At 50.4% G+C, this 21,467-nt stretch overlaps 3 protein-coding genes across 6 annotated transcripts; 2 read left to right on the top strand and 1 right to left on the bottom strand.

Moving 5' to 3' along the window:
• Window positions 1-687: 687 nt before the first annotated feature.
• PLAGL2 (PLAG1 like zinc finger 2) lies at window positions 688-5,775 on the bottom strand. Its single transcript, XM_080354940.1, has 4 exons — window positions 5,695-5,775; window positions 4,656-4,765; window positions 2,793-3,188; window positions 688-1,934 (listed from the first exon to the last, which is right to left on the bottom strand). The coding sequence occupies exons 3-4, from the start codon at window positions 3,053-3,055 to the stop codon at window positions 716-718; spliced, it is 1,482 nt and encodes a 493-aa protein (XP_080211066.1). The 5' UTR covers window positions 3,056-3,188; window positions 4,656-4,765; window positions 5,695-5,775; the 3' UTR covers window positions 688-715.
• Window positions 5,776-5,853: 78 nt separating this feature from the next.
• POFUT1 (protein O-fucosyltransferase 1) lies at window positions 5,854-10,604 on the top strand (the record flags this gene model as incomplete). The annotated part of the gene is made up of 7 exons (XM_080354382.1): window positions 5,854-5,995; window positions 6,083-6,204; window positions 6,312-6,494; window positions 7,098-7,210; window positions 7,893-8,085; window positions 8,201-8,443; window positions 8,872-10,604. 7 exons carry the CDS (start codon window positions 5,854-5,856, stop codon window positions 9,058-9,060), a joined length of 1,185 nt encoding a protein of 394 aa, XP_080210508.1. The 3' UTR covers window positions 9,061-10,604.
• Window positions 10,048-21,151, top strand: KIF3B (kinesin family member 3B). 4 transcript variants are annotated; one of them, XM_080354380.1, is made up of 9 exons: window positions 10,048-10,094; window positions 12,914-14,337; window positions 14,924-15,025; window positions 15,502-15,624; window positions 15,735-15,853; window positions 16,077-16,190; window positions 16,853-16,958; window positions 17,167-17,345; window positions 17,602-21,151. In XM_080354380.1, the coding sequence occupies exons 2-9, from the start codon at window positions 12,955-12,957 to the stop codon at window positions 17,693-17,695; spliced, it is 2,220 nt and encodes a 739-aa protein (XP_080210506.1). In that variant the 5' UTR covers window positions 10,048-10,094; window positions 12,914-12,954; the 3' UTR covers window positions 17,696-21,151. The 4 variants fall into 4 exon arrangements, 3 of the variants coding, with proteins under 3 accessions (XP_080210506.1, XP_080210505.1, XP_080210507.1); XM_080354379.1 differs by lacking the exon at window positions 10,048-10,094 and adding an exon at window positions 10,917-10,964; XM_080354381.1 differs by lacking the exon at window positions 10,048-10,094 and adding an exon at window positions 12,258-12,319.
• The last annotated feature ends 316 nt before the right edge of the window (window positions 21,152-21,467 follow it).

A 21,467-nucleotide genomic window follows, 5' to 3' on the forward strand; every position in this document is an offset into this window, starting at 1 on the left:
AAACCCAGTGTATTCTGGTGCCTCCTATGTTTGTACGGGTGGAAACAGATTTGTGCTGTGTAAACAATGTTCACTGTGATGAGTTTAACGGCTCTGCAAGGATGAATGAGGTGATGTCTCTGAATTTGCTATGTAAACGGGTCTTGGTGCTTAACACTGATGTGGAGTAAGCTGCGTTGGGTGGAGAAAGCGGTGTGAGGTGGTGGGGAGAGGTAGTGGGGAAGGGGAGCCCCTTCCCCGTTGGCTTCATACAGAGTGGGAATCTTGACTGCTCCTCCTTCTCCGTGGGGAGGTATTGGCTGGTTCGCCAGAACTGCAGTGTGAGAACATGAAATGGAAGCTGGACTCTTCAAAAGTTTAGCCCAAGATGAGTGAGTCTCAACTCCTTCTCAGGGACAGTCCCTTCCCAAAGAGGAACATCACTTCGGGATCTCAGGGAAGGTCAGTGCTAAGCGCGGCTCCTGATTCACAGATTAAAAATTAGATAAAATATATCCAGTCTATTAGCTGAAATCTTTTTGCTGTACAGGACTGGGACTTGCACGGGGATATCTGCTGTTCCAGTCTACAAGTGCTCCCTCCAGAGATCAGAAACCTCCTGTCTGAAACAGCTTTGCAAAGCTTTCGAACCCCAAAAGGAAGGAAGAGTTGTGCGTTTTTAAGGCTTTCCGCAAAACGGTGACTGAAAGATCTGTTCTCCAGCGCTGTTTTCAGCTTACTGGAACGCTTGGTGGAACCGTGGCAGTGTGGTTGTGCTCAAGCTGGAGGTGAAGACAGGGGGCAACGAGTGAAGGGGCCCAAAGTTCAGTGAGGCCCCAGCTCCGGGAGATTCTTGAGGTTGATGTTGCAAAGTGGTGAGCAGTGGCTGTGTCTCCCCCTGTGAGTAGCCCATGACCAATCCCCCTGACGATACAGGGGGATTGCAAGGAGGAAGATTGAGGGGGAGGAAGCCAAGAAGATGAGAGAAGTCCATGTTAGCAGCACAGAGAGCCTCTGACAGGTTCGCAGGGCTCTTGGAAAGCAAAGCCTCATCCAGGGGGGGTGGCTGAGGCGAAGAGGACTGAGGCTCACCAGCTGAGAGAGACAGGCTGCCAGGGAAGTCCGACAGAAAGCTGTCCACCTCTACTTTGGGTAGTTTCTCAGGCAAATATGAGGTAGATCCAAGCTGATACTTTGGAGGAGGTTGCGGTGGGGAGGAGATGGGAGAAGACTCCAGAGGGTAGCTCATTCCCATGGGAAGAGAATTAGGAACCAGCGAATGGGGCATCCCTGAGCTGGGCATGGTTTGGAGGTGTGTGCTGTACATGCCCACAGGCAACATGCCAGGGAAGCTCTTCCCACCCATCACGTCTCTGGATGCCATGCACAGGACGGGACTCAGCTCCTCTTTCACCGCCACAGACGAGCTGCAGCTCAGGAGCCCCAGCATGTCCACCGGCTCTGTCTTAATCTTCAGCAGTTCCTGGGAGTGGCTTTTCTTCATGTGCCTGGTCAGATGATCCTTGCGCCCAAACCTCTGGGCACAGTACTGGCACAAGAAGTCCTTCCGCCCCGTGTGCACAACCAAGTGTCTCCGCACATCTTTGCGGGTGTAGAAGCGCCTGTCACAGTGGTCACACGGATGCTTCTTTTCCTTGGCTCCGCCAGAAGCCCGCCTAGAGTGAGCTTTGAGGTGCTCCAGCAGGACCTGGGTGCTTTCGAACGTCTGCAGACACACCTTGCAGCTGAGGTCACCGCTGGCAGCCGCGTGCATGGCCAGGTGGCGCCTGAAGCCGAGCTTGGTGTTGTAGTTCTTGCCGCACTCAGGACAGTGCAGAGCCTCCTTGTTGGGGTCGTGGGTCTGCAGGTGGTTGCGTAGGTGATCCTTCCGGTGAAACATCTTCTCACAGTACATACACTGGTGAGGCTTCTGAGCAGAGTGCGTGGCCATGTGCCTTTTGGGAGAAAACCGGGAAAGTTTAGACCAGCGTCCAACCCCTACGAGAACACATGCTACTTTTTCAAAATTTTCCTTGTGTTCTCCGCTTCATGCCACAAAAACCCCAGATGACATTTTACTGCCGCTAAACGATGTGCGCAGAAGCACATTTCACAGAACAGTTAGAGAGTCTGTCTGCGCAGTGCCCGTCCTCCCTAGAACAACATCACCTCCACATGCGTGTGCCTCAGCGTCTGCTCAGCTCCTGTTCTCTCTGCTGACGCTCTCAGAGGGGGAAATGACAAAGAAAACGTGCGTGGTTTCTGACAAGAAATGCTTTTTGGCTGGTGAGATGGCTTTGTGTCATCAGGAGGCACCAGACTGTGGCAGCGTCTGTTGACAGCCACTGTGGCCTGATTTCTCCTGGGTATCTTACACTTTGACACTCTGGTTCATCTAGTTTCAAGTTCTCAGTGATCATATTGTTTAATTATGCTAGACTCTACTTCAGTACACAAAGAGGCACTCTACTTCATCATGCTAGAACAACAGCTGCCACAGAAATATTCCTGGGATTAAAGTCAGAAATGTCAATGCTCTTCTTGCATATTATTTTCTTTTTAACCTGTGAACTTCACTTTCTGCCTCAATTTCCTCCTTAGTAAAATAGAAAACAGCTCACGATAAAGTATTATCTGAGGTTCTCAGGAAGGGGCTTAAAGAGATGTCAAGTACAGTAATGCCTGGGACTGAACTGCTTTGCAAGGTAACAGGGCATTCCCCCTCCTCCAGCTTCTCAGAAATTCAAGTAAAGCAGCCCCAGGAGGGGTTTTCCCCTCTCCTGGCAGGGCAGAGTTGCTCGGTCGTTCCCTACCTGTACAGCTTGTACTTGGAGGCGAAAGCTTTGCCGCAGTGCAGCTGCGGGCAGTTGTACGGCCTCTGCTCCGGGTGTGAGAGCGGGTGAGTTCTCAGCTTGTCCGCAGTAGGGAAGGAGCTCTCCGATATTTCACACTGGCATTTTCCCTGACTTTCGGTCTCTTCTCCTCTTGGTCTGGGGACTAATTTCCAGCCTGTCTCTTCCTCCTCCTGCTTTGCATCTTGAATCCAGTTGGGAACACTGGGAAAAAATGCTGTCATGGCAGGGCTAGTAGAACATGGCCATTTCAAGCGGAACTCGCGCCTGCAGGCGTCTTGCTGGGCTGGTGTCGTGGTGCAGTTTTCTGTTGGAAGCCTCTGTGAGCAATCTGCTTCAATAGCAAACCCTCTTCATCTGAAATCACACAAGGGTTGGTGTTAAGCCACTGCGCCTTTCACCCCACACACAAACACGTATCAGCATTCAACAAGCATTAAAAACATAGGAAGATGCTTATGCCACACGTTCACAGACATGGGAAACTCCTGTCTCCAGAACGTGTTCTGTTCTTTTAACCCCTGTTCCCTGATTAAAACCATGTTAAAAAACATTTTCTGCAATTTTTGCAATTATTAAGAGCCAATGTTACTGGTTATGTGAATTTTCTCCTGAAACCGTGTAGGTTGGTGTCTGTCTGTAGCTCTAAATACCTCACCTTTCCCCGTGTGTTTTGTGGATCACTTCCCATTCCTTTTTCTCATGTTCTCCATAGTCTGTTCTCCCTCACTCTCGATCTTTGCTCACACGGAATTCCCTTCCAGAGCTTCCCAGAGAAAAGAAGGTTCTCTTCAATTTTTTTTTCACCCATTCTGCTACCAACCTGGTGCACTAGTAAGACCATCTCCTAGCAAACCAATCTGAATTATACACACGGGCTGGGGAAGAAAACTTGCTGTTATCAGCAACATTGCACCTTTTTCAGGAATTTGCTTGTTTTCAGGGTGTGGTTAGTCATTGAATTTTCACTTTTCTACCGTGGGCCAGATTCTGCCTCTCTTGATTAGCAAGTTTTCTACAGTAATGAGCATTTCTTTTCTTTTACACTCTCATCCATTGATAATGGAAGCTCAAACTGTTTCCTTTTCAACAAAATATAACTCGCGTACGCTCTGCTGGCTTTCATGTTGATGAAAATCTACACGAATCTCTCTTAGCAGGTTGCTCTTGAGTCATGTCTGTCTTGTTTTAAAGTACTGAATTTTTATATGATTCTACCAACACCTAAACTGGTAAACAGTTCGCTGAAATAAAAACCTCAGAAAATATCTCCTTCGCTGAATTTAGCTGCCTGAGAAACTCTTCTTAAAATAGCACCAACCCCTCAATGTCTTTCTCGCTCCATGATTGCTTCAGAGGAAGTTCCTGCCTGCGCACCAACACGCGTGCCCGTTGTGGGCAGGATGTGCAGCTACGCGGGAACCAACCACCCCCATTAAGAAAGTTCACTGCCGAACGTTGCGAGTCGCTGAAACAACAATAACCGTAACTGCACGCTCCTTACAATGCCACCAATGGCTCCCTCGGGACGCAAAACTCCGGGAAATGGGACAACTCCAAGAAAATGTGTCACTATGAGCTATGGAAATGTCCACCAAGAACAGAATTCAGTTTTGCGCAGGCTGAATCTACTCAGCTGGAGCAGAACAATAAAGGATTAGAACTGCTGAGGTGCCACTTTGGTACAACCCAGCACGACGTGACGGCCGCTCCCGCCCCGCGGCGTGCCCATGGTTCAGAACATTCCTGCTTTGTAGATATCTCAGACAGTGAATATTCCACCTCTGTAGGAGATGTGTGCCAGAAAAGATAAATGTTCTCTACCTCCTGCTTCAGAGCTGTGCATGCACTGTGGGAGCCTCTGCCGCCTTCGCCAGGGAGGTTGCTGCGTTCCCTCTGACAGCGGCTGCCATCCGTGCCGGCTTCACAGCTACCTGAAAGGAGACAGAGTTTGAACTTTGCTGTCTGTAGCAGTAACGGGCATCATCTATTGCCTTTAGAGCAGAAACCTCAGTACAAATTAGTTAAGATTGGTAATCTCTGTAAACAATTATTGCAAGATTTAATTAACATTCCTTTAAAATGTTCCGGTTCTAGCAAGAAAAAGGACTTTGTCTGTGTGGTCTAAGTCTAAAGGTGTGTCCTAGGACACTGACAGCTGTGGAACAAGAGAGAAAAAACAAGAGACACAGTATTGGTGAAACACAGTAGCAGTGGAACGTTAACAACACAGTTCATGCCTGGCTACAAAACTCTCTGCACTTTCAAAAAACTCAGTTGTCTTAGTAATAGAAGTAATAGAAGGTTTCCAAAGCACGAGCTCCCTGTCCACTGTCATTCGGTACCACCAAACGCTCCCCGCTGTGTGGAAACGCTTCAGAGCACACCTGGTACATCCCAGCGCTTGGGCCAGCCCGGGACACCCGCTGTGCTGGGGAACCTCGTACCGGTGCTACGAAAACCCCGCTGGGCTGTGCAGCTCCGGACACCTCAGTCGCTCACAGCCCCACCGGTGACTCTGCTCCGCCCCAGCCGGAGCTCAGGAGGTCGGCGGGGTGACCGCAGGACCCCGGCAGCTCCGCCGTTGGCACCGGGGGGACGCGGGAACCCTCCCCGCCCCGGGAAGGGTCCGCGGCCGCCAGCGGAGGCTCCCACGTGCCGCCCCCCGCCCCCGTTACCATGGCGCAGCCGGCGGGAGGGAGGGGGAGAGGCGGGCCCGGCCTACGCCCCCCCGCCGCCTCCTCCTCCTCACACGCCCCCCTGTCCCCAGAGGGGACCCCGCCGCCGAGGGGAGGTGGCCGCTGCGACGCCGCCCCTCACCCCCTCCCTCCGGTGCCGCCCCCGCTCCGGCCCCCGCACTCACCCCGCGCCCCCGGGCCCCGCCGGGCGCGGCTGCGGCCCAGGCCCCGCCGGCCCCATTGTGCGGGGCATTGTGGGAGTGACGTCGCTCTCCCGCTTCCGCCTCGATGGTGGCCGCTTCCCGCTAGAGCGGCCGTTCCGGCGGGCCCCGGGGCATGCCGGGATGGGGCCGCCTCTCGCTGCTCTCTGCCGGGCCGCCATGGCGGCGCTGCCGCTCGTTCTGCTGCTCGCGGTGATGGCGGCGGGAGGCGGCGCGGGGCCCGTCTGGGACGCGGCCGGTTACCTGCTCTACTGCCCCTGCATGGGTGAGGCCCTCCTGCTGCGGAGCCCCCGGGAAGCCCCGGCTGAGTCCCGGTGGAGGCCCCGCTGAGCCCGTTCTCGCCCCTCCGCAGGCCGGTTCGGGAACCAGGCCGAGCACTTCCTGGGCGCCTTGGCCTTCGCCCGCGCCATCAACCGGACCCTGGCCGTGCCGCCGTGGATCGAGTACCGGCATCACCGCCCGCCCTACACCAACGTGAGCCCGGGGGGGAGAGGGGGCGGCGGGCGGGGGTGCAGGCCCGCGGGAGGCCCCCGGGGTCTGTCCCGCCGGGCCGGCAGTGAGCTGGTTGCTGCCGCCCACAGCTGCATGTCCCGTACACCGAGCACTTCAAGCTGGAGCCGCTGCTCCGGTACCACCGGGTGATCAGCCTGGAGCAGTTCATGGAGGCGCTGGCCCCCGTTCACTGGCCTCCCGGCAAGCGAGTGGCTTACTGCTTTGAGGCGGCGGCTCAGAGGAGCGTGGACAAAAGCACCTGTCCCATGAAGGTGAGTGAGTTCTTGCTACACCCCGCGGGGCCAACAGCCGGGTTGGTCAGGTTGCCATTGATGTGCAAATGATTGGTTCCTGCGGCGTTGCTGTCACGTTTCTCAGGGCCATGGTTTAGTGCTAGATTTGGGTTATGGTTGGACTCAATGATCTTGAGCGTCTCTTCCAAACAAGATGACTACAAGTCTATGATTATATCAGTGTGGTTTGCTGCTTTTCTTTGTCAACAGATGCTTGGAGTTCAGGACAATCATTTGGGTGAGTAGCTTTACCACTTTGCACTCTTAGGGACAGATCTGCAGCTTCTCTCCTGCTGGTCTCTGCCCGTTTCGTAGCAGTTGTTTTAAAGCCACCTCTTTTCAATACAGGTTTGAGAGCTGTGGTGTTCCTGTTCTTTTAAGACAGCCTTTGCATTAGTTCTCAGTTAAATTTAAGTGCTTCCCTGTCTTCTTCCCACAGAGCTGACCTGTGACAAACAGGCTGTGTTATTCCATCCTTTCCTCTTGTGAGGGAAAAGCACTTCAGCTCAGGACCCCAGGACCATGCTGGTTCTGCCTCTCAGGCTCTTGTGTGCGCCAAGTAAACGTGTGTTTCCTTCGCAGGATGGAAATCCATTTGGTCCCTTCTGGGATCAGTTCCAAGTGGACTTTGATAAGTCCGAGCTCTTCAAGGGAATTTCCTTCAGTCCTGCTTACAAGGACCATTGGATCCAAAGGTAACGAGGAGATGGCAAAGTGCTGACACGCTGCGGTGGGCATTGCGAGTAACACAGGGAAACATTTGTGCTAGTTGCTGTGCGAAGCCTTTGCATTTGAAAGACTGGTTAGTTAGCAATATAATTAAAAATCTTAATGCTTTTTCTATTAATTTCCTGAGCACATTCTTCCTGGAGCATTATTAGGGCTGAGCTCTGTTAGGCTGACTGATTTCTGAGCCAGTAATATTTAGCTATGGTATTTATTGCCTGCATATTTAGTTATTCTTCAAAAAGAATTTGGCTCTTGGTTGCTGATCATGAACTGGGTTTTGCTGGTTAACTCCAATTTTCAGAGCTACGAGTGACTTTAGTGGTATCTCTAAGTTTGGTTGACGGAATTCCTCTAGTCTGCGGTGAAAATGTGAGCTCTCATCACTGTATGTATGAGATTCCAATCTTTTTGTCTGTTAGATAACACATTCACTTGTTACCAGGTCTGAGGGAAAACACAGTACCTGAGTTTTGCTTTAATGTTCTGTTCACGCAGCAAAATAGTTAAAATTCATCTTGAGTAAAGTTGGAGCAGTAGATGGTGCTTATTTCAGGGTGTTTGAAGTTTCCATTCGAACCTTTGTGGCAGTCTTTGTACAAGGTGGTGCCTGTGAGGTCACTTTGTGTCTCGATCTGTGTTTTTCTGTAGGTTTTCACCATCTGAGCACCCTGTACTGGCCTTACCTGGAGCTCCGGCCCAGTTTCCAGTCTTGGAGGAGCACCGGCCCCTCCAGAAGTTTGTGGTGTGGTCTGACGAGATGGTGAAGAAAGGAGACTCGTATATCCACTCACTGCTGCTCCGGCCCTACGTGGGGATTCACCTGCGGATCGGCTCGGACTGGGTGCGTCTCCTGTGTGGGGCAGCTGCTCCGGGCTGGTGGTTTGGAGCTGGGGACGTGCTGTGTGTTTTCTCACACAGTTTCCATTGAAACGTGATATTTTCTTCTTTTTGAACAGAAAAACGCTTGTAACATGCTGAAGGATGGGACAGCCGGGCCGCACTTCATGGCCTCGCCACAGTGCGTGGGCTACGACCGCAGCGCTGCGGCCACGCTCACCATGGACATGTGCCTGCCTGACCTGCGCGAGATCCAGCGCGCGCTCCAGCTCTGGGTGGAGAAGACTGAAGCCAAATCTGTTTATATCGCCACTGATTCTGAGCCCTACACGACAGAGATACAGCAGTTCTTCCAAGGGAAGGTGAGTCTTTCCGAAAGCCATTCCGTCAGCAGAGCTTTAATAAAAACCTCCCTGGCATTGTGGCCCGTTGCTGGTGCAGCTGGCAGGCAGGACTGTCATGTGTTATTCACAGACAAATATTGGCATCTCAAAGTGAATTTTGCTCATAGCCGTAAAAATTGTGCTGTGAAACTCTTCCTTTCCTAGAGGTTGAAGGGCATCATCCTGCATGGTAGTAAATTTCTTATTGAAAAATACTTAAATTAAATAAGCCTCGGTGATTTTCAAAACTGTTTTCACGTTTATCTATGCATAAATGAGCGATAGGGCAAATCAGGAAGGAATCCACTCTCTTTTTGTTGTATATTCCCATTTCTAGTATTATGCCAAGGCATTTAGGTTGTAATAACGGGTGACTGGATTAATTTTCTCTCCTCGTTTCCCTGCAGATCAAGGTCGTGAGCCTGCAGCCAGAAGTGCCTCAGATCGATTTGTACATTCTTGGCCAGTCTGACCATTTTATCGGGAACTGTGTCTCTTCATTTACTGCCTTTGTGAAAAGAGAGCGTGATGTGCATGGAAAACCCTCTTCGTTTTTTGGCATGGACCACCCCCCAAGGTTACGGGATGAGTTCTGACCGGAAGAGCAGCAGGCTCTGTAGTTCTCAGGGCTCTGCAGCTCTGGGGGCTCTGAGCTGGTGTCCTGAGTGTTCTCCTGCCCACGGAGCACACCGACAGATTGTGGATGCTCCACACGGACGGTTCTAGACTCTTCTGTCTGACTTCTGTATTTCCAGCACAAGGTCAGACAGAAAATAGATTTTAAGTCGTGTCTTTTATAGGAAACGGTAAACTATGTATAGTTTTTAAGAGATAGTTGATGTAGCTCTCCATTTTCTCTGTTTGGGGTTCGCCAGCAATCGTGGCGAAGCAGCTGCTCACATTCCTCTTCTCCATTTTTAATTTTTTTTTTCCGTTAAATTTAAATTGTACTTGGAGATGTCATGGAGCTTCTTGTCCAAAACTGACCACAAGTTCTTTTCAAGAACGAAGTATTGTCAGGAATATCACAGTCCCTGGAAAGGAATGCAAGGTAAAGCTCAGTACTGGAAACAAGACCTGGCTTTAATCAAGAGCCCCTGTTGCCCTACTGGACCCATGTCACCTCAGTGCCTTGGTTTCTGTTCCCCTGTCAGAAGAGATATGGGTTCTGCTTGGCTGTGGGGCACCTGGATCCCTTCAGCGGTGCTACTGAAGTGCTGGGGGGCAGGTTTTAATGTGGCAGCTGCTTCTTCACCCCGTCCTTGTCTGGAACGGGGGGCAGGTGTCTGCAGGAACACAGGGAGATCTGTCACAGCTGGTCAAGAGTTGGAGATTTGGGGCTTGCAGCTGTTGGTGTCAGGTGGAGCTGGGTGGTAGGGATGAAACTGGTGTAGAGCTGAGACTCAGCAGTAGTGGGGTTGGTGTGTATCATCCCTAGGTCTATGTTAGTGGTTTCTGTTTTCTTGTTTGTTTTTGTACTTCGTAAAATAACCCATCTGACAGCAGAGCCACTACCTGGGACTGGTTCCTGACAGAGCCATTTGGAGTGTTTGATAGTGAAACGGCAGCTCAAAAACCTTCCTGTGGGCCAATGTGATTTGGTGCTGGTAACACTGATAATCCTGAGATGGTGAGTCTCAACCGATGACTTTTGGTATGCCTGTGTTTTTTATCTTTTTGTCCAAAGACTGAGTACAGAACTTATTGTTCCTGTTTTTAAAACGTCAATGAGGTGGGGCTGGCTGTCCCTACTATGTTGCTGCAGGGCTTTAAATGTCTTTTTGTGGATTTTCCCTCCTTGGAAACTCCTGAGCTGTGCAGGAGCTGCAGGGCTCAGGGCACAAGGGGGCTCTATGGGGGCAAAGTCTCATCCTGTGTCTCCTCAGCACTGGCTTCCAGCAATGACAGTGTTTGTTGGGTCGTGGTCTCTGGCTGTGTCCCTGCACAGTTGGGTGGTTCCAGGTCTCTGTCCATGTCCCCGCACAGCCCTCGGTGGTTCCCTCAGCCCAGCGAGCTCTGATGATGCCATTGGGACGGCCGTTCCGCCTGGGTTTGAGAAGACAGTCTGTTAAGAGAAAATGTTTTAATTTGTTTTTTTTAAACTCGGTATTTTTTGTAATAATAAACCCCTGATTTTGTATTCACTCGAATTGCGCTGAAATTCCTTCGTCCGGCATTCCCAGCTCAGAACCTTCCCAGGCCCGGCTGTGGCTGCACGGCACTCCTTGCGGCTCCCGGGCTCCGGTTAGGGCACAACCCGGCACTGTTGGGGTCTGGGGCTGCCGGGTGCCCCGGGCCAGTCCCGCCGCTGCCCCGGGCCGGGCGGGGGGAGCGGCCGCTTTGTCCCTGCTCCATCCGGGCCCGGTCGGTACGGAAGTGCCGGCGTGGGGGCGGGCACACGCGTTGCCAAGGAAGTGCGTCAAGGACAGGGGCGGGGCCGTCTCGCCGCTTCCGGTGCCGCGGGAGGAGGCGGCCGCGCGGCTCCATGGTGACGGCGCAGGTGAGTGCGGCCGGGCCCGGCCCGACCCCGGGCGTCCCGCCGAACGCCGGGCCTCGCGGCGTGCGGCGGGAGCCGCTCCGAGGAGCTGCCGCGGCCCAGGACCCCTCAGCCGAGCGCCGGCCCGCCGCTCCCCCGGTGTCGCCGGGTGCGACAGCTCGGGGAGGCTGCTGTCCGGGCCTCGCCTGCGGGGTGTCGGCCGGGGCAGCGAGCGGGGGCGGCGGCGGGTGTCCCCGGCCCTGGAGCTGGGGATCCGGGGAGCCCCCGGGCCCGTTCATGCAACCCCCGGTGTTACAGCCGCGGGGCGGTGGGTGCCGCTGGGGGTCCCGACCCCGCCGCCCCGGGAGGGGCTCGGCCGTGGGTGCCGCGCGGAGGCAGCTGGAGGTGACGAGGGTGACAATAAGTGACAACCGGTGCGCCGCGGCAGAGGTGGCAGCGGGGCCGCTGGTTGGGCTGCGGCGCGCTGGGCGGCGGTGAGGGAGGCAGAGGGGTTAGGAAGGAGTAAAAGACACGAGCGGTTAAGCCAAGGTATCGTGACCACACAAAGATTTGAACTGTGAGAAAGTGACGGAATTTTTAAGCTATACCTGGGGATTTGCAGAGGCACGGGGGGAAAGGGAACCCAGAAAACCTTCCTGAGATCCTTGAGCTGAAGCCCGGCAGCGCAGAGGCCTCGGCACTTGGGGTGGGAGGGATGAGCTGGGGGAGCGTCTGTTCCCTGGGCACACGGCTGAGCCTGCGGGTCCTGACACCCAGAGCTGCGGAGAAGCCGTTACTGAGCGCACGGGCGGGTTGTGGCCTCGCTTATTTTATCAGGCGCAACTTTGCGTTGACTGAAATAATCAACAGTCCTTGGATTTCTGCCCTGCTCTTCATTACCCGCTGGTTTCAGAGCCCACCTCGCTGGGCTGTTCACTCCCCTTGCTGGTTTGTTTTACCACGTTTATGAGCGCTGGCAGACTGTGCTACATTTGGCTGCTTTAGTGATTTCCTTTGTAGCGAGCTAGACTGTGAGACTGGGTGAAAACTTTTCTGTAGCAATTATTTTCACTTGATTCTTGACAGAAAGGGAAGGTAACATCGGGTTTCTCAAGACTGGAAATGCAGAATATCTAGGGGATGTGATGCCTGGAAATGGACAAACTATTTAATGGTTTTATCTTGAGTCCTCGCAGCTGCTGCAGCCCAATTAAAGATCTTTATTCTGTAAGCAGGCTTCTAAAAGTGACTTTCAGAGTGTAACACGCAAGAGGAAAAAAGCATTTGGGCGGCGTTCCAGGGAACCACTGCCATTTAACAAAACCCAGGCACAAGTTTTAAAGCTTCTGTGGCAGGATGGTCCTCATGACATGTCACACGTAAGGGGATTGTAATGTAAATGTCTCAAAATTATGAGAAGGCTTCATCAGTACGTAAGAAGCAACACTGAAAATACTGTATTTATAATTTACAATCTCTTTTGAGTTTTGGTAGGCAGGTGCAGCCTTTGATCAAAGCACCCGGGTGATTCCCTTTCAAGCGCCTGAGCAGTGTGGACAGGGCAACCCTGGGCTGGATTTTCAGATTATGAGATTTAAAGCAAAAAGCCTGTCAGGCTGCAAAGGGAATCAATGGCAAAGTATTAACTTACATTTATAAATAGTTTAAAGGCATTATGGTTTTTTTAAAGGGTCAAGAAAAGGATCTCTACCAAGTGTAAAGTTGTGATTTGCTGAAGTATTTTTGCAGCAGAGCTTGTAGAACTGATACAGTTTGATGGACGGGCTTTGGTATAGTAACACTGGCTCAGTTCAGGCCTTTATAAAGTTTTCACGTTGCACATTATTTTTATTCCTCAGAAGTTAATGAACGCAAAATGCTGCTTGAAGAGATGAGTTGAATCTTTGGCTTTGTGCAAAATTGTCACCTGCAGAAAACGACCTTTACATATTCCCCCTTTGTTTCTGGTTTAGGTTTCTAGCCCGGGCTCACGCATCAGTGGGATCCCACTATCATGTCTAAGTTAAAGAGCTCGGAGTCGGTGCGGGTGGTGGTGCGATGCCGGCCCATGAACAGCAAAGAGAAAACGGCTTCGTATGAGAAAGTTGTTAACGTGGATGTCAAGTTAGGGCAGGTCTCGGTGAAGAATCTGCGGGGAACATCTCATGAGCTGCCTAAAACTTTCACCTTTGATGCCGTGTATGACTGGAATTCCAAACAGGTTGAACTCTACGATGAGACCTTCAGACCTCTGGTGGACTCTGTTCTGCAAGGGTTTAACGGGACAATCTTTGCCTATGGGCAGACTGGGACAGGGAAAACTTACACAATGGAAGGGGTGCGCGGTGATCCTGAAAAGAGAGGGGTCATCCCCAATTCATTCGATCACATCTTCACCCACATCTCTCGATCTCAAAATCAGCAATACTTAGTTAGAGCATCTTATTTGGAAATATACCAGGAAGAAATCAGAGACTTGTTATCAAAGGATCAGTCCAAGCGGCTGGAGTTAAAGGAGAGACCAGACACAGGTGTGTATGTGAAGGATTTGTCCTCCTTTGTTACGAAAAGTGTCAAAGAGATCGAGCACGTCATGAACGTGGGAAACCAGAATCGCTCCGTGGGTGCCACCAACATGAACGAACACAGCTCTCGATCTCACGCCATTTTCGTGATCACTATTGAGTGCAGCGAGTTGGGACTCGATGGTGAGAATCACATCCGCGTTGGGAAGCTCAACCTGGTGGACCTGGCGGGCAGCGAGCGCCAAGCCAAGACCGGAGCGCAGGGAGAGAGGTTAAAGGAAGCGACCAAAATCAATCTCTCTCTCTCAGCTCTGGGCAACGTTATCTCTGCCCTCGTAGATGGCAAAAGCACCCACATTCCATACCGGGACTCCAAGCTGACCAGGTTGCTTCAAGACTCGTTAGGTGGCAATGCCAAAACTGTGATGGTGGCCAATATAGGCCCTGCCTCCTACAATGTAGAGGAGACTCTGACGACACTGAGATACGCCAACCGTGCCAAAAACATCAAGAACAAGCCGCGAGTGAATGAGGATCCGAAGGACGCTCTGCTCCGAGAATTCCAGGAGGAGATCGCTCGGCTCAAGGCACAGTTAGAAAAACGGTCTATTGGCAAAAGAAAGAGGAGGGAGAGGAGGAGAGATGGTGGGGAAGAGGAGGAGGACACTGAGGAGGGTGAGGACGAAGGAGATGACAAAGATGATTATTGGAGGGAGCAACAAGAAAAGCTGGAGATTGAGAAGAAAGCGATAGTTGAGGATCACAGCTTAGTAGCAGAAGAAAAGATGAGGCTGCTGAAAGAGAAGGAGAAGAAAATGGAGGATCTGAGGCGAGAGAAGGAAGCGACAGAAATGTTGAGTGCTAAAATCAAGGTAGTATTCTTCCTTGTCATACTTTCTGAAAGCAATTTATTTAGGCTGTGGGGAGAATAGACGGTTTCCCAATTTGGAAAGATATTTCACAAGAAGTTTCCAGGACAGTGATTTGTGTTTGGATTGGAAGATTTAAAAATAAACCATTTCTAGACGGAAGTTGAAATTTCCACCATTAATTACATATTTCAATATTCATGAGTTGTTTCATTGTTCTTATGTGCTGATCTTGTAGGGTCTTAAGCAATCAACACAATAAAATGTGATGATCCATCTTTTCACAAGCTGTAGCACAAAAACTGCTTCATTGCATCACGGATCATTAACAGGTTTTTACCTGTTTTACACCAGCAAGCGTCGTGGTTCTTCAGCTTTGCCGCACATGGCAGCTATGCCTAATTCCAAGCAAGCTACTGTTTCATTAATTGCACAGTTTTATAAGAATTGTAAGAAATAGTAATTCTTGTAGCAGTTGCCTTGGAAGACAAGTTAAAAAGGGAGCTGCCCTGAAGCGGTTGTACCCGTATGAGAGAAAGTTCTGTGGTCACTGAGAGATGTTTTCACTGACCTTGTTTTTTCCTTTCAGGCGATGGAAAGCAAGCTGCTGGTGGGAGGGAAAAATATTGTGGATCACACAAATGAACAGCAGAAAATTCTGGAACAGAAACGACAGGAAATTGCAGAACAGGTACCAGGAAGAACGTTTGTTCTTTTGTTTAAAAGGCCCAGCTGCAGAGCTTTTATAAAACATTCTGTCAGGAGAAACTATAAGAAAATATGTCCAGGGTTAACCCTCAAATTGGTTTAATGGTAATTGTTAATCTCAAAAGAAGGGGGAAGGGCATGTGTCCTATTCGTCATCGTATGAAGTGCAATGGCTGGTCTGAGTTGATAAATAGGAAGAAAATATAGTGTAAGCATTGCATTTGATTCCTTTAATTGAAGCTGGAGCACTTATTCACATGATCTGATTTTAATAGCAAAATAAAGCCAAAGAAGTCTTAATGCTTCTGGTATTTCTATGGCTAGAGACAGGAAGAACTAGAAGCTAAAGCAGAAGCCCTGAAACCCAGGGAAGTAAAAACATCCTGAGTGCTGGTTTCCTGTGTGCCAACCTGGAGAGGGAAATGCAATCGTGGTCCTAATGTTGTGTGTCACCTTCAGAAACGTCGAGAACGAGAAATCCAGCAACAGATGGAAAGTCGGGATGAGGAGACTCTGGAGCTGAAGGAGACCTACAGTTCTTTGCAGCAAGAGGTGGACATAAAGACCAAAAAACTCAAAAAGGTAAAAGAACGTGATTCCGTGTCTGGTGGGTTAGGAATAAAATCAGCTTGTGTGTGAAGGTGGCAGGAACATTGGTGAGTTGTGACTGTGGCTCTTGTTGTCTGCCCCAGTTATTTTCCAAGCTGCAGGCTGTGAAGGCGGAGATCCACGATCTGCAGGAGGAGCACATCAAGGAGCGCCAGGAGCTGGAACAGACCCAGAACGAACTCACCAGGGAGCTAAAGCTGAAGTGAGTCCCAGCACCTCATTGCCTGCTGTGAACAGAGGTGGCTTCTTTGGGCAGGGAGTGGAGGAGCAGCATCGCATGTGCTTGTGGAACAAGATCAAAACATAAGAAAACTCACTTTCCTCCTTTTCCAGGCTGTATTAAGTCAATGGGAGAGAAGCAGTGGAGAAATTAACCTGCTAATTATGTTTCTTGTGTATTTCCCATTTTTTTTGGTTGTGTGTAGGCACCTGATTATTGAAAATTTTATTCCCTTGGAAGAAAAGAATAAGATCATGAACAGATCGTTCTTTGATGAAGAGGAAGACCAGTGGAAACTGCATCCCATAACCCGTCTGGAGTGAGTTTGCTTCTAATCCTTTCTTGAGATGGAATAATCGGTCACAGAAGCCCTCTAGTTGTCAAGAACAAGGTATCCCCAAACAGCGATGGAAGTTGGGATTTAAACTGGCCCTCCAGAGTTTGGAGCTTCTTGCTGCACTATAAAATAAAAATTCTGTTTCTCTTAGTAGGTTGAATAAAATAGGAATGTACAGTTAGGAGTTACAAGAATTCTTGGAAGATCAGGGTTTTCTTCTAGATGAGCCCAATAATTATATGTAAAATATATGTAGTAGTGCATTCACCATTCAAATTACAGTAAATTCTTATAATATTTCTTCCCTGTTCTAGATATGAAAGCTCTCAAAAATAATTATTATGAGAGCTGTGATCAGATCCTGCCTCTCTACAGCAAATTTATAAAGTTGGGGGCAGCTGAGTGCATCTGCAGTCTATACAGTAACAATATGTCGCAATACCGGTTGTGCAGGAACAGATGGCCCAGGATCATGCTCTGATCTTGTCTCTGACTGCAGGAGCTGCTCCTGCAAGTGCAGCCAAGGTCATTCCTGCTCTCCTGAAATTATTTCTGTGTGGAACTTGCAGGTGTTTTAGCTCCTAAACTCCAAGAGGATTCTGTGGTTTTGGTGTATAATAGACAGGATATCTTTTTTTCTCTAGTAACCAGCAGATGATGAAGAGACCGGTATCTGCTGTAGGATACAAAAGGCCCCTGAGCCAACATGCCAGGACGTGCATGATGAGCCGTCCCGATGCTCGGTATAGGGTAAGCCCAGCTGTGGTTACAGCCTTCGCATGTCCACCCTCCTGCGCAGGGGAACGGGACTTTCAGAGGATTGTTCATTCTTCTGTGGACAGAAATTTGTACAGTGTCCTACATACATTTATCAAGTACTTCAGAATAAGCTTCTGGAGGGAAAAGAAACAATCTGTATGAAAATGTGCAGACTTTGATTCTGCTTCTACTGTCTCAGGCAGAGAACATCATGTTACTGGAACTTGACATGCCCAGCCGAATAACGAGAGACTACGAAGGTCCAGCCATCGCTCCCAAAGTTCAAGCGGCTCTAGAAGCAGCTCTGCAGGATGAAGATGAGATACAGGTGGATGCTTCAACCTTTGAGAGCACTTCAAATAAAAAAGCAAAACCCAGGTGAGCTGAACTTTGAGTAAGCAGACTCACTGAGAGCTGCAGGTACAAGTACAGTTTGTCAGCACTTCTGTCAGTCAGGTTAAGGTGAACTTGGCTGGAAAGCAGAGAGAGGAAGGAACGTAGAACAAAAGGGAAAGCTGAGACTGATTAGAGAATAAATCAAATTAAAAATTCAGCTTTTGGAAGATTAATTTTGATGAGTAACAGGTGACATTATTGGGGCTTTTAGTTTATTTTTTCATTTTTACTTCTTCAGGCCTAAAACTGGAAGGAAATCAGGGGGATCCTCTGCAACTGGTGCCCATAGTTCTCAGCTGTACCCACAGTCCCGAGGGCTGGTTCCGAAGTAAACCAGTGGCTCTGAAGTAAACCAGCAGTTCCTCTCCAGGCGCCAACAGCCTTTGCCTTCCGAGAGCAGAGACAGTTCCAACCTGCAGAGAGAACTCCCGGCCGGGCCCCGGCCCTTCTCCCCTGGAAACGGCCTCTTGGCCCTTTCACTGACTTGTGCACTGAGCCACAGGAAGATACGTGCTTGCGATTCAGCATTTGGCCTCTGTGGGAAACAGATTCTGGTTAGGAAATAAGAAATGCATGAGGTACGTTCGAGTGTGTTAGAAGCAGTGGGAAGCATGGGGATCCCCTCCCAGTGTCGCCGTCTCTCGTTCCACACTTGCCTGTCTGTGCTGGGCTTCTCTGTGTTGGGCAGTAAGAAGACAGAGTTGAAAGTCATCTCAACAGAACCACCGCTGAAGAGCTCCGCAGTGAGACCCAAATGAGGCCGAAAAGCAGAGGATCTGTTCAAACTTGACGAGGTGCAGAGTTTTTCCTCGTCCTGCTTGAAAGGCTGGCAGCATCGTTTGGGGTGATGGAGCTGGTGTGAACAGGCAGGGTGGCAGCGGCCAGCACGTCCTCACCACATCGCTTTGCCTCCCTGTAGAACTGTGGGAAGAAAAAGGGGACCAGAAAGCGGCTTTGCGCTCTCTAGAGAGGCGGCAACAGAAGCTGAAGTCCCTTCCTTGTTTACAGGCAGAGCTAAGAGCTCCTCTGAACTGACCCTTGCAGACCTCACCTCTGCCAACAGGAATAAACCTGCAGAGCTGTGGCAGCCCCACCGCTTTCTTCCTCTCTCTTGCCTCCATCCTCACCCCTGGCATTTAAAACCAGTGTCCATAGGAAGTCTTTAAACTGTGAGGTGACATGAGGCCATTTTCTCTTGTCTCCCACTGGTCACAGGAAATGTAGCGTTGTCTCCGAGCTGCCCCTGGCCAGCTCTGTGCTCCTGTCAGCTGGGTGGGGGGCAGAGCCCCGGAACGTGGAGCTGCCCTTGGGCGTGCTCTGGTGAGTGTGGTCCCTTCCCTTGGTGTGGGAGGACGTTCTGCGTTTGGTACCTTCGTGCCTGTTCCACATTAGCAGCTTTCACTTTGCACCTCCCGGCCCAACTGTGAGGGAAGATGTGTGTCATCCGGTCTGAGAAATGGAATCTGGTGTTAATTCCAGGGGTTCGACTTTGAAAATAAGGGAGGAAGAGCTCCTGCTTTTGACGGTCTCTTTGCAAAGCTGCCCTATGACAAAAGCAGGTCCCGGTACCGCCGCAGGCTGGTGTGGCAGGGCTGAGAGCGGTGACACTGCCACACTGAGAACAGCCAGCTGTCCCTGTCTGGTGTCTCACAGATCATTCCTAAGTTTTAGTTCTCTGTATATTGAGACGTGGGATGTTGCTTTTTCTGGCTGCTGTTTGCTGTCATCCCATGGACATCTTGACCTGTTTCCCTCACTGAGGACTTGCCTGGTTTTAGCAATGCTCTGGTGTGTGGACTCTGCCTCGCCTGCTTGTTAAGTCCATGCTGCGTGACTTCCCCAGGCTGGGGAGCCCCGTCCTGGCTGCCTCCGGAGCGGGAGGAATCCACTGGCCAGCACAGCTCACCCTGCGCCCTGCGGGCACGGTGCCCGGTGAGCCGGCTGCCAGGTGGGCCCAGCAAAATGCAAACGTGGCTGCTTTCATTCATAGAGTGCTTTTCTGGACCACAAAATTAATATATATATATACACAGATGCATATATATATATTAGTTTTGGTAAAGGAGAGGAGTTTGCTTATAATTGAGACAGCTTATAATTGAGAGAGCAGGTGTCTGGCAAATTTCTTGCAACCTGAACACGCAAACCTGGCATAATCTTCCTTTTTGTAGAGCACTGTTTATGTACAAAGGGCCTTTGAGTTGGCTCTTGTTGCATAGTATAATATCACCTCCCCTTCCCTCTCCTCCCTGTTTCTCTTTAGCACATCATGTTCTGTACTTGGACATTTTAAAAGATGATTGTATGGTGTAAGTGCTTGGAGAATAGAAATGAAATAAGAGGGGTCTAAAACCTGAAATAGCAACAAAATATATAGTCACGTATATGTGCATAGCAACGTACACGTATGTTTGATGTGAATACGCACACACAGAGTCCTGCGGCTGCAGATGTGCACGCTCCTCCTGAGTCGCTCCTGTTCCGTAGGGAATTCGCTATGAAACTCGAACGCTGGGAACTCCTGTTGTAGCAGGACCGATGTGGGAATCGCAGCGCAAACCCAAACTGTTCTCGTTTTAGTGTTGCTAAGCTAGCTGGTTAATATGTCAGAAAGGCTCTGCTTTTAATTCTGTAGAAATTAATTAGCAAGGTGACAGAAACTCAGAAGGGTGGAAAAAAAGAATAAAAGTGCATTTTTAGTCCTTGTATTTCAGTTGGAGCTGTGGTTGGAGCTGTGGTTCGTGTGTCCATGGGCAACCTCAGATTGTTACAGCAGCTTTTAGATTCTCATTCTGATGGGTTTACCCTCGACCAGATCCTCAGTGGTACTGATATTAAGATAAAACACATTGTCTTAAGCTGTACAAAACTTACTGAGCTCTGTGTTGAAGTTTTTAAGACACGTTCCTGCCGAGTCTGCCCCTCACTGTGTTTTCTGAACCGTCTGGGCTTCCTGCGGGTCACGGCCAGAGCCAGGAATCCCAGCTGGCTCCTGGGGGAGGCCCTGGGACAGCGTGCGCCGTCACAATTTCTCCATAGGAATGTTTAACATCCTTCTCGTCTTTGCTCTGATCTGTATAATGGGATATTTTTCTAAAAAAGTGGCATGCAGCAGAAGTCCCTTGGCTGCGGGAGCAAGCCTCGCCTGAGCCGAGGCACAGGAACTGAAGCACTTTCTCAAAATCCTTAACATGGCTCTAGCACCTTTGTAAAGATATCCGCATGCTGCTTGAATCTTCTCAAACACGTACCTCTGTCGTAGCACCTTGGGCTGTGCTGGCGCATTATACAGATCAGAGCAGACTTGTTTGGTGGTTTTGGGTGCAGTACGTGCTTCACTGCAGAGCGCCGGCTCCTGAGACGCCCGCGGACCTGGGTCTGTCCCCGCTTCCCTCCGCGATGGTGAACGCACAGCGGTGCGCAACGCGTCAGTGCCAACGCTGCGGGTCCGTTCCTGCTGTGTTAAAACACAATTGGAAAGACAGCCTGCAAAAGCCATAATTAGATGCAGAGATAGAACTGAAATGAGAACACTGGTGGGTTTAACTCTCTGTGGCCCAGGCCCTCTCGCCTCCTTCAGTCTCCTCTTATTTTGGACCAGTGCCCGGGATGTCCCTGACACAGCTGCCCCTGGACACGGCTCCACCTGCTCCCCGGGGACCTGGAGACAACCTGGCAAGAGGTCAGGCCGTAGTTTTACAGCTTCTATTTATTTGTATCATCTCTTTTTGTCTAGGAATGTAAAGTCATCCTAAAATACAACGTGTAATAAAAGTCATTAAGATTTATTGCATCTATCAAAACGTGCCTGGTTTTCATTCTTGATTTGTAGGTAACGGCAGAGTTCACAGTTCGTGTTTTACAAAGCCTTATTTTTTATTAGAAACCAAAACAAACACGTCTGAGGGCAAACTAAATGATTATGAAGCGGAAAGCTGCAGGAGTAGCAGTTCCTGGTGCTGCTGCCAGGCACTCTGCTCCTTAGAACGATGAGCACCGAGGGCCCTGGACCGGCGTCCTGGCGGTGCCCGCAGCCCCGGGGCTGCTCCCCCAGGGATACCGGACCCGCCGAAGGCCCCGCCCGCGGTGGTGGGTTAAACACGT

The sequence above is a fragment of the Nesoenas mayeri genome (assembly GCF_963082525.1).
Source record: "Nesoenas mayeri genome assembly, chromosome: 16".
In the NCBI taxonomy this organism is placed as follows: Eukaryota; Metazoa; Chordata; class Aves; order Columbiformes; family Columbidae; genus Nesoenas; species Nesoenas mayeri.

What these genes read in the sequence shown, in the direction of transcription:
- PLAGL2 (XM_080354940.1), bottom strand. Translation starts at nt 3,055, where the DNA reads ATGACAGCATTTTTTCCCAGTGTTCCCAACTGGATTCAAGATGCAAAG. An exon ending in TCCAAGTACAAGCTGTACAG is followed by an intron (nt 1,935 to 2,792) that starts GTAGGGAACGAC and finishes TTCTCCCAAAAG; the next exon opens with GCACATGGCCACGCACTCTG.
- KIF3B (XM_080354380.1), top strand. Translation starts at nt 12,955, where the DNA reads ATGTCTAAGTTAAAGAGCTCGGAGTCGGTGCGGGTGGTGGTGCGATGC. An exon ending in TGTTGAGTGCTAAAATCAAG is followed by an intron (nt 14,338 to 14,923) that starts GTAGTATTCTTC and finishes TTTTCCTTTCAG; the next exon opens with GCGATGGAAAGCAAGCTGCT. An exon ending in AGACCAAAAAACTCAAAAAG is followed by an intron (nt 15,625 to 15,734) that starts GTAAAAGAACGT and finishes TGTCTGCCCCAG; the next exon opens with TTATTTTCCAAGCTGCAGGC.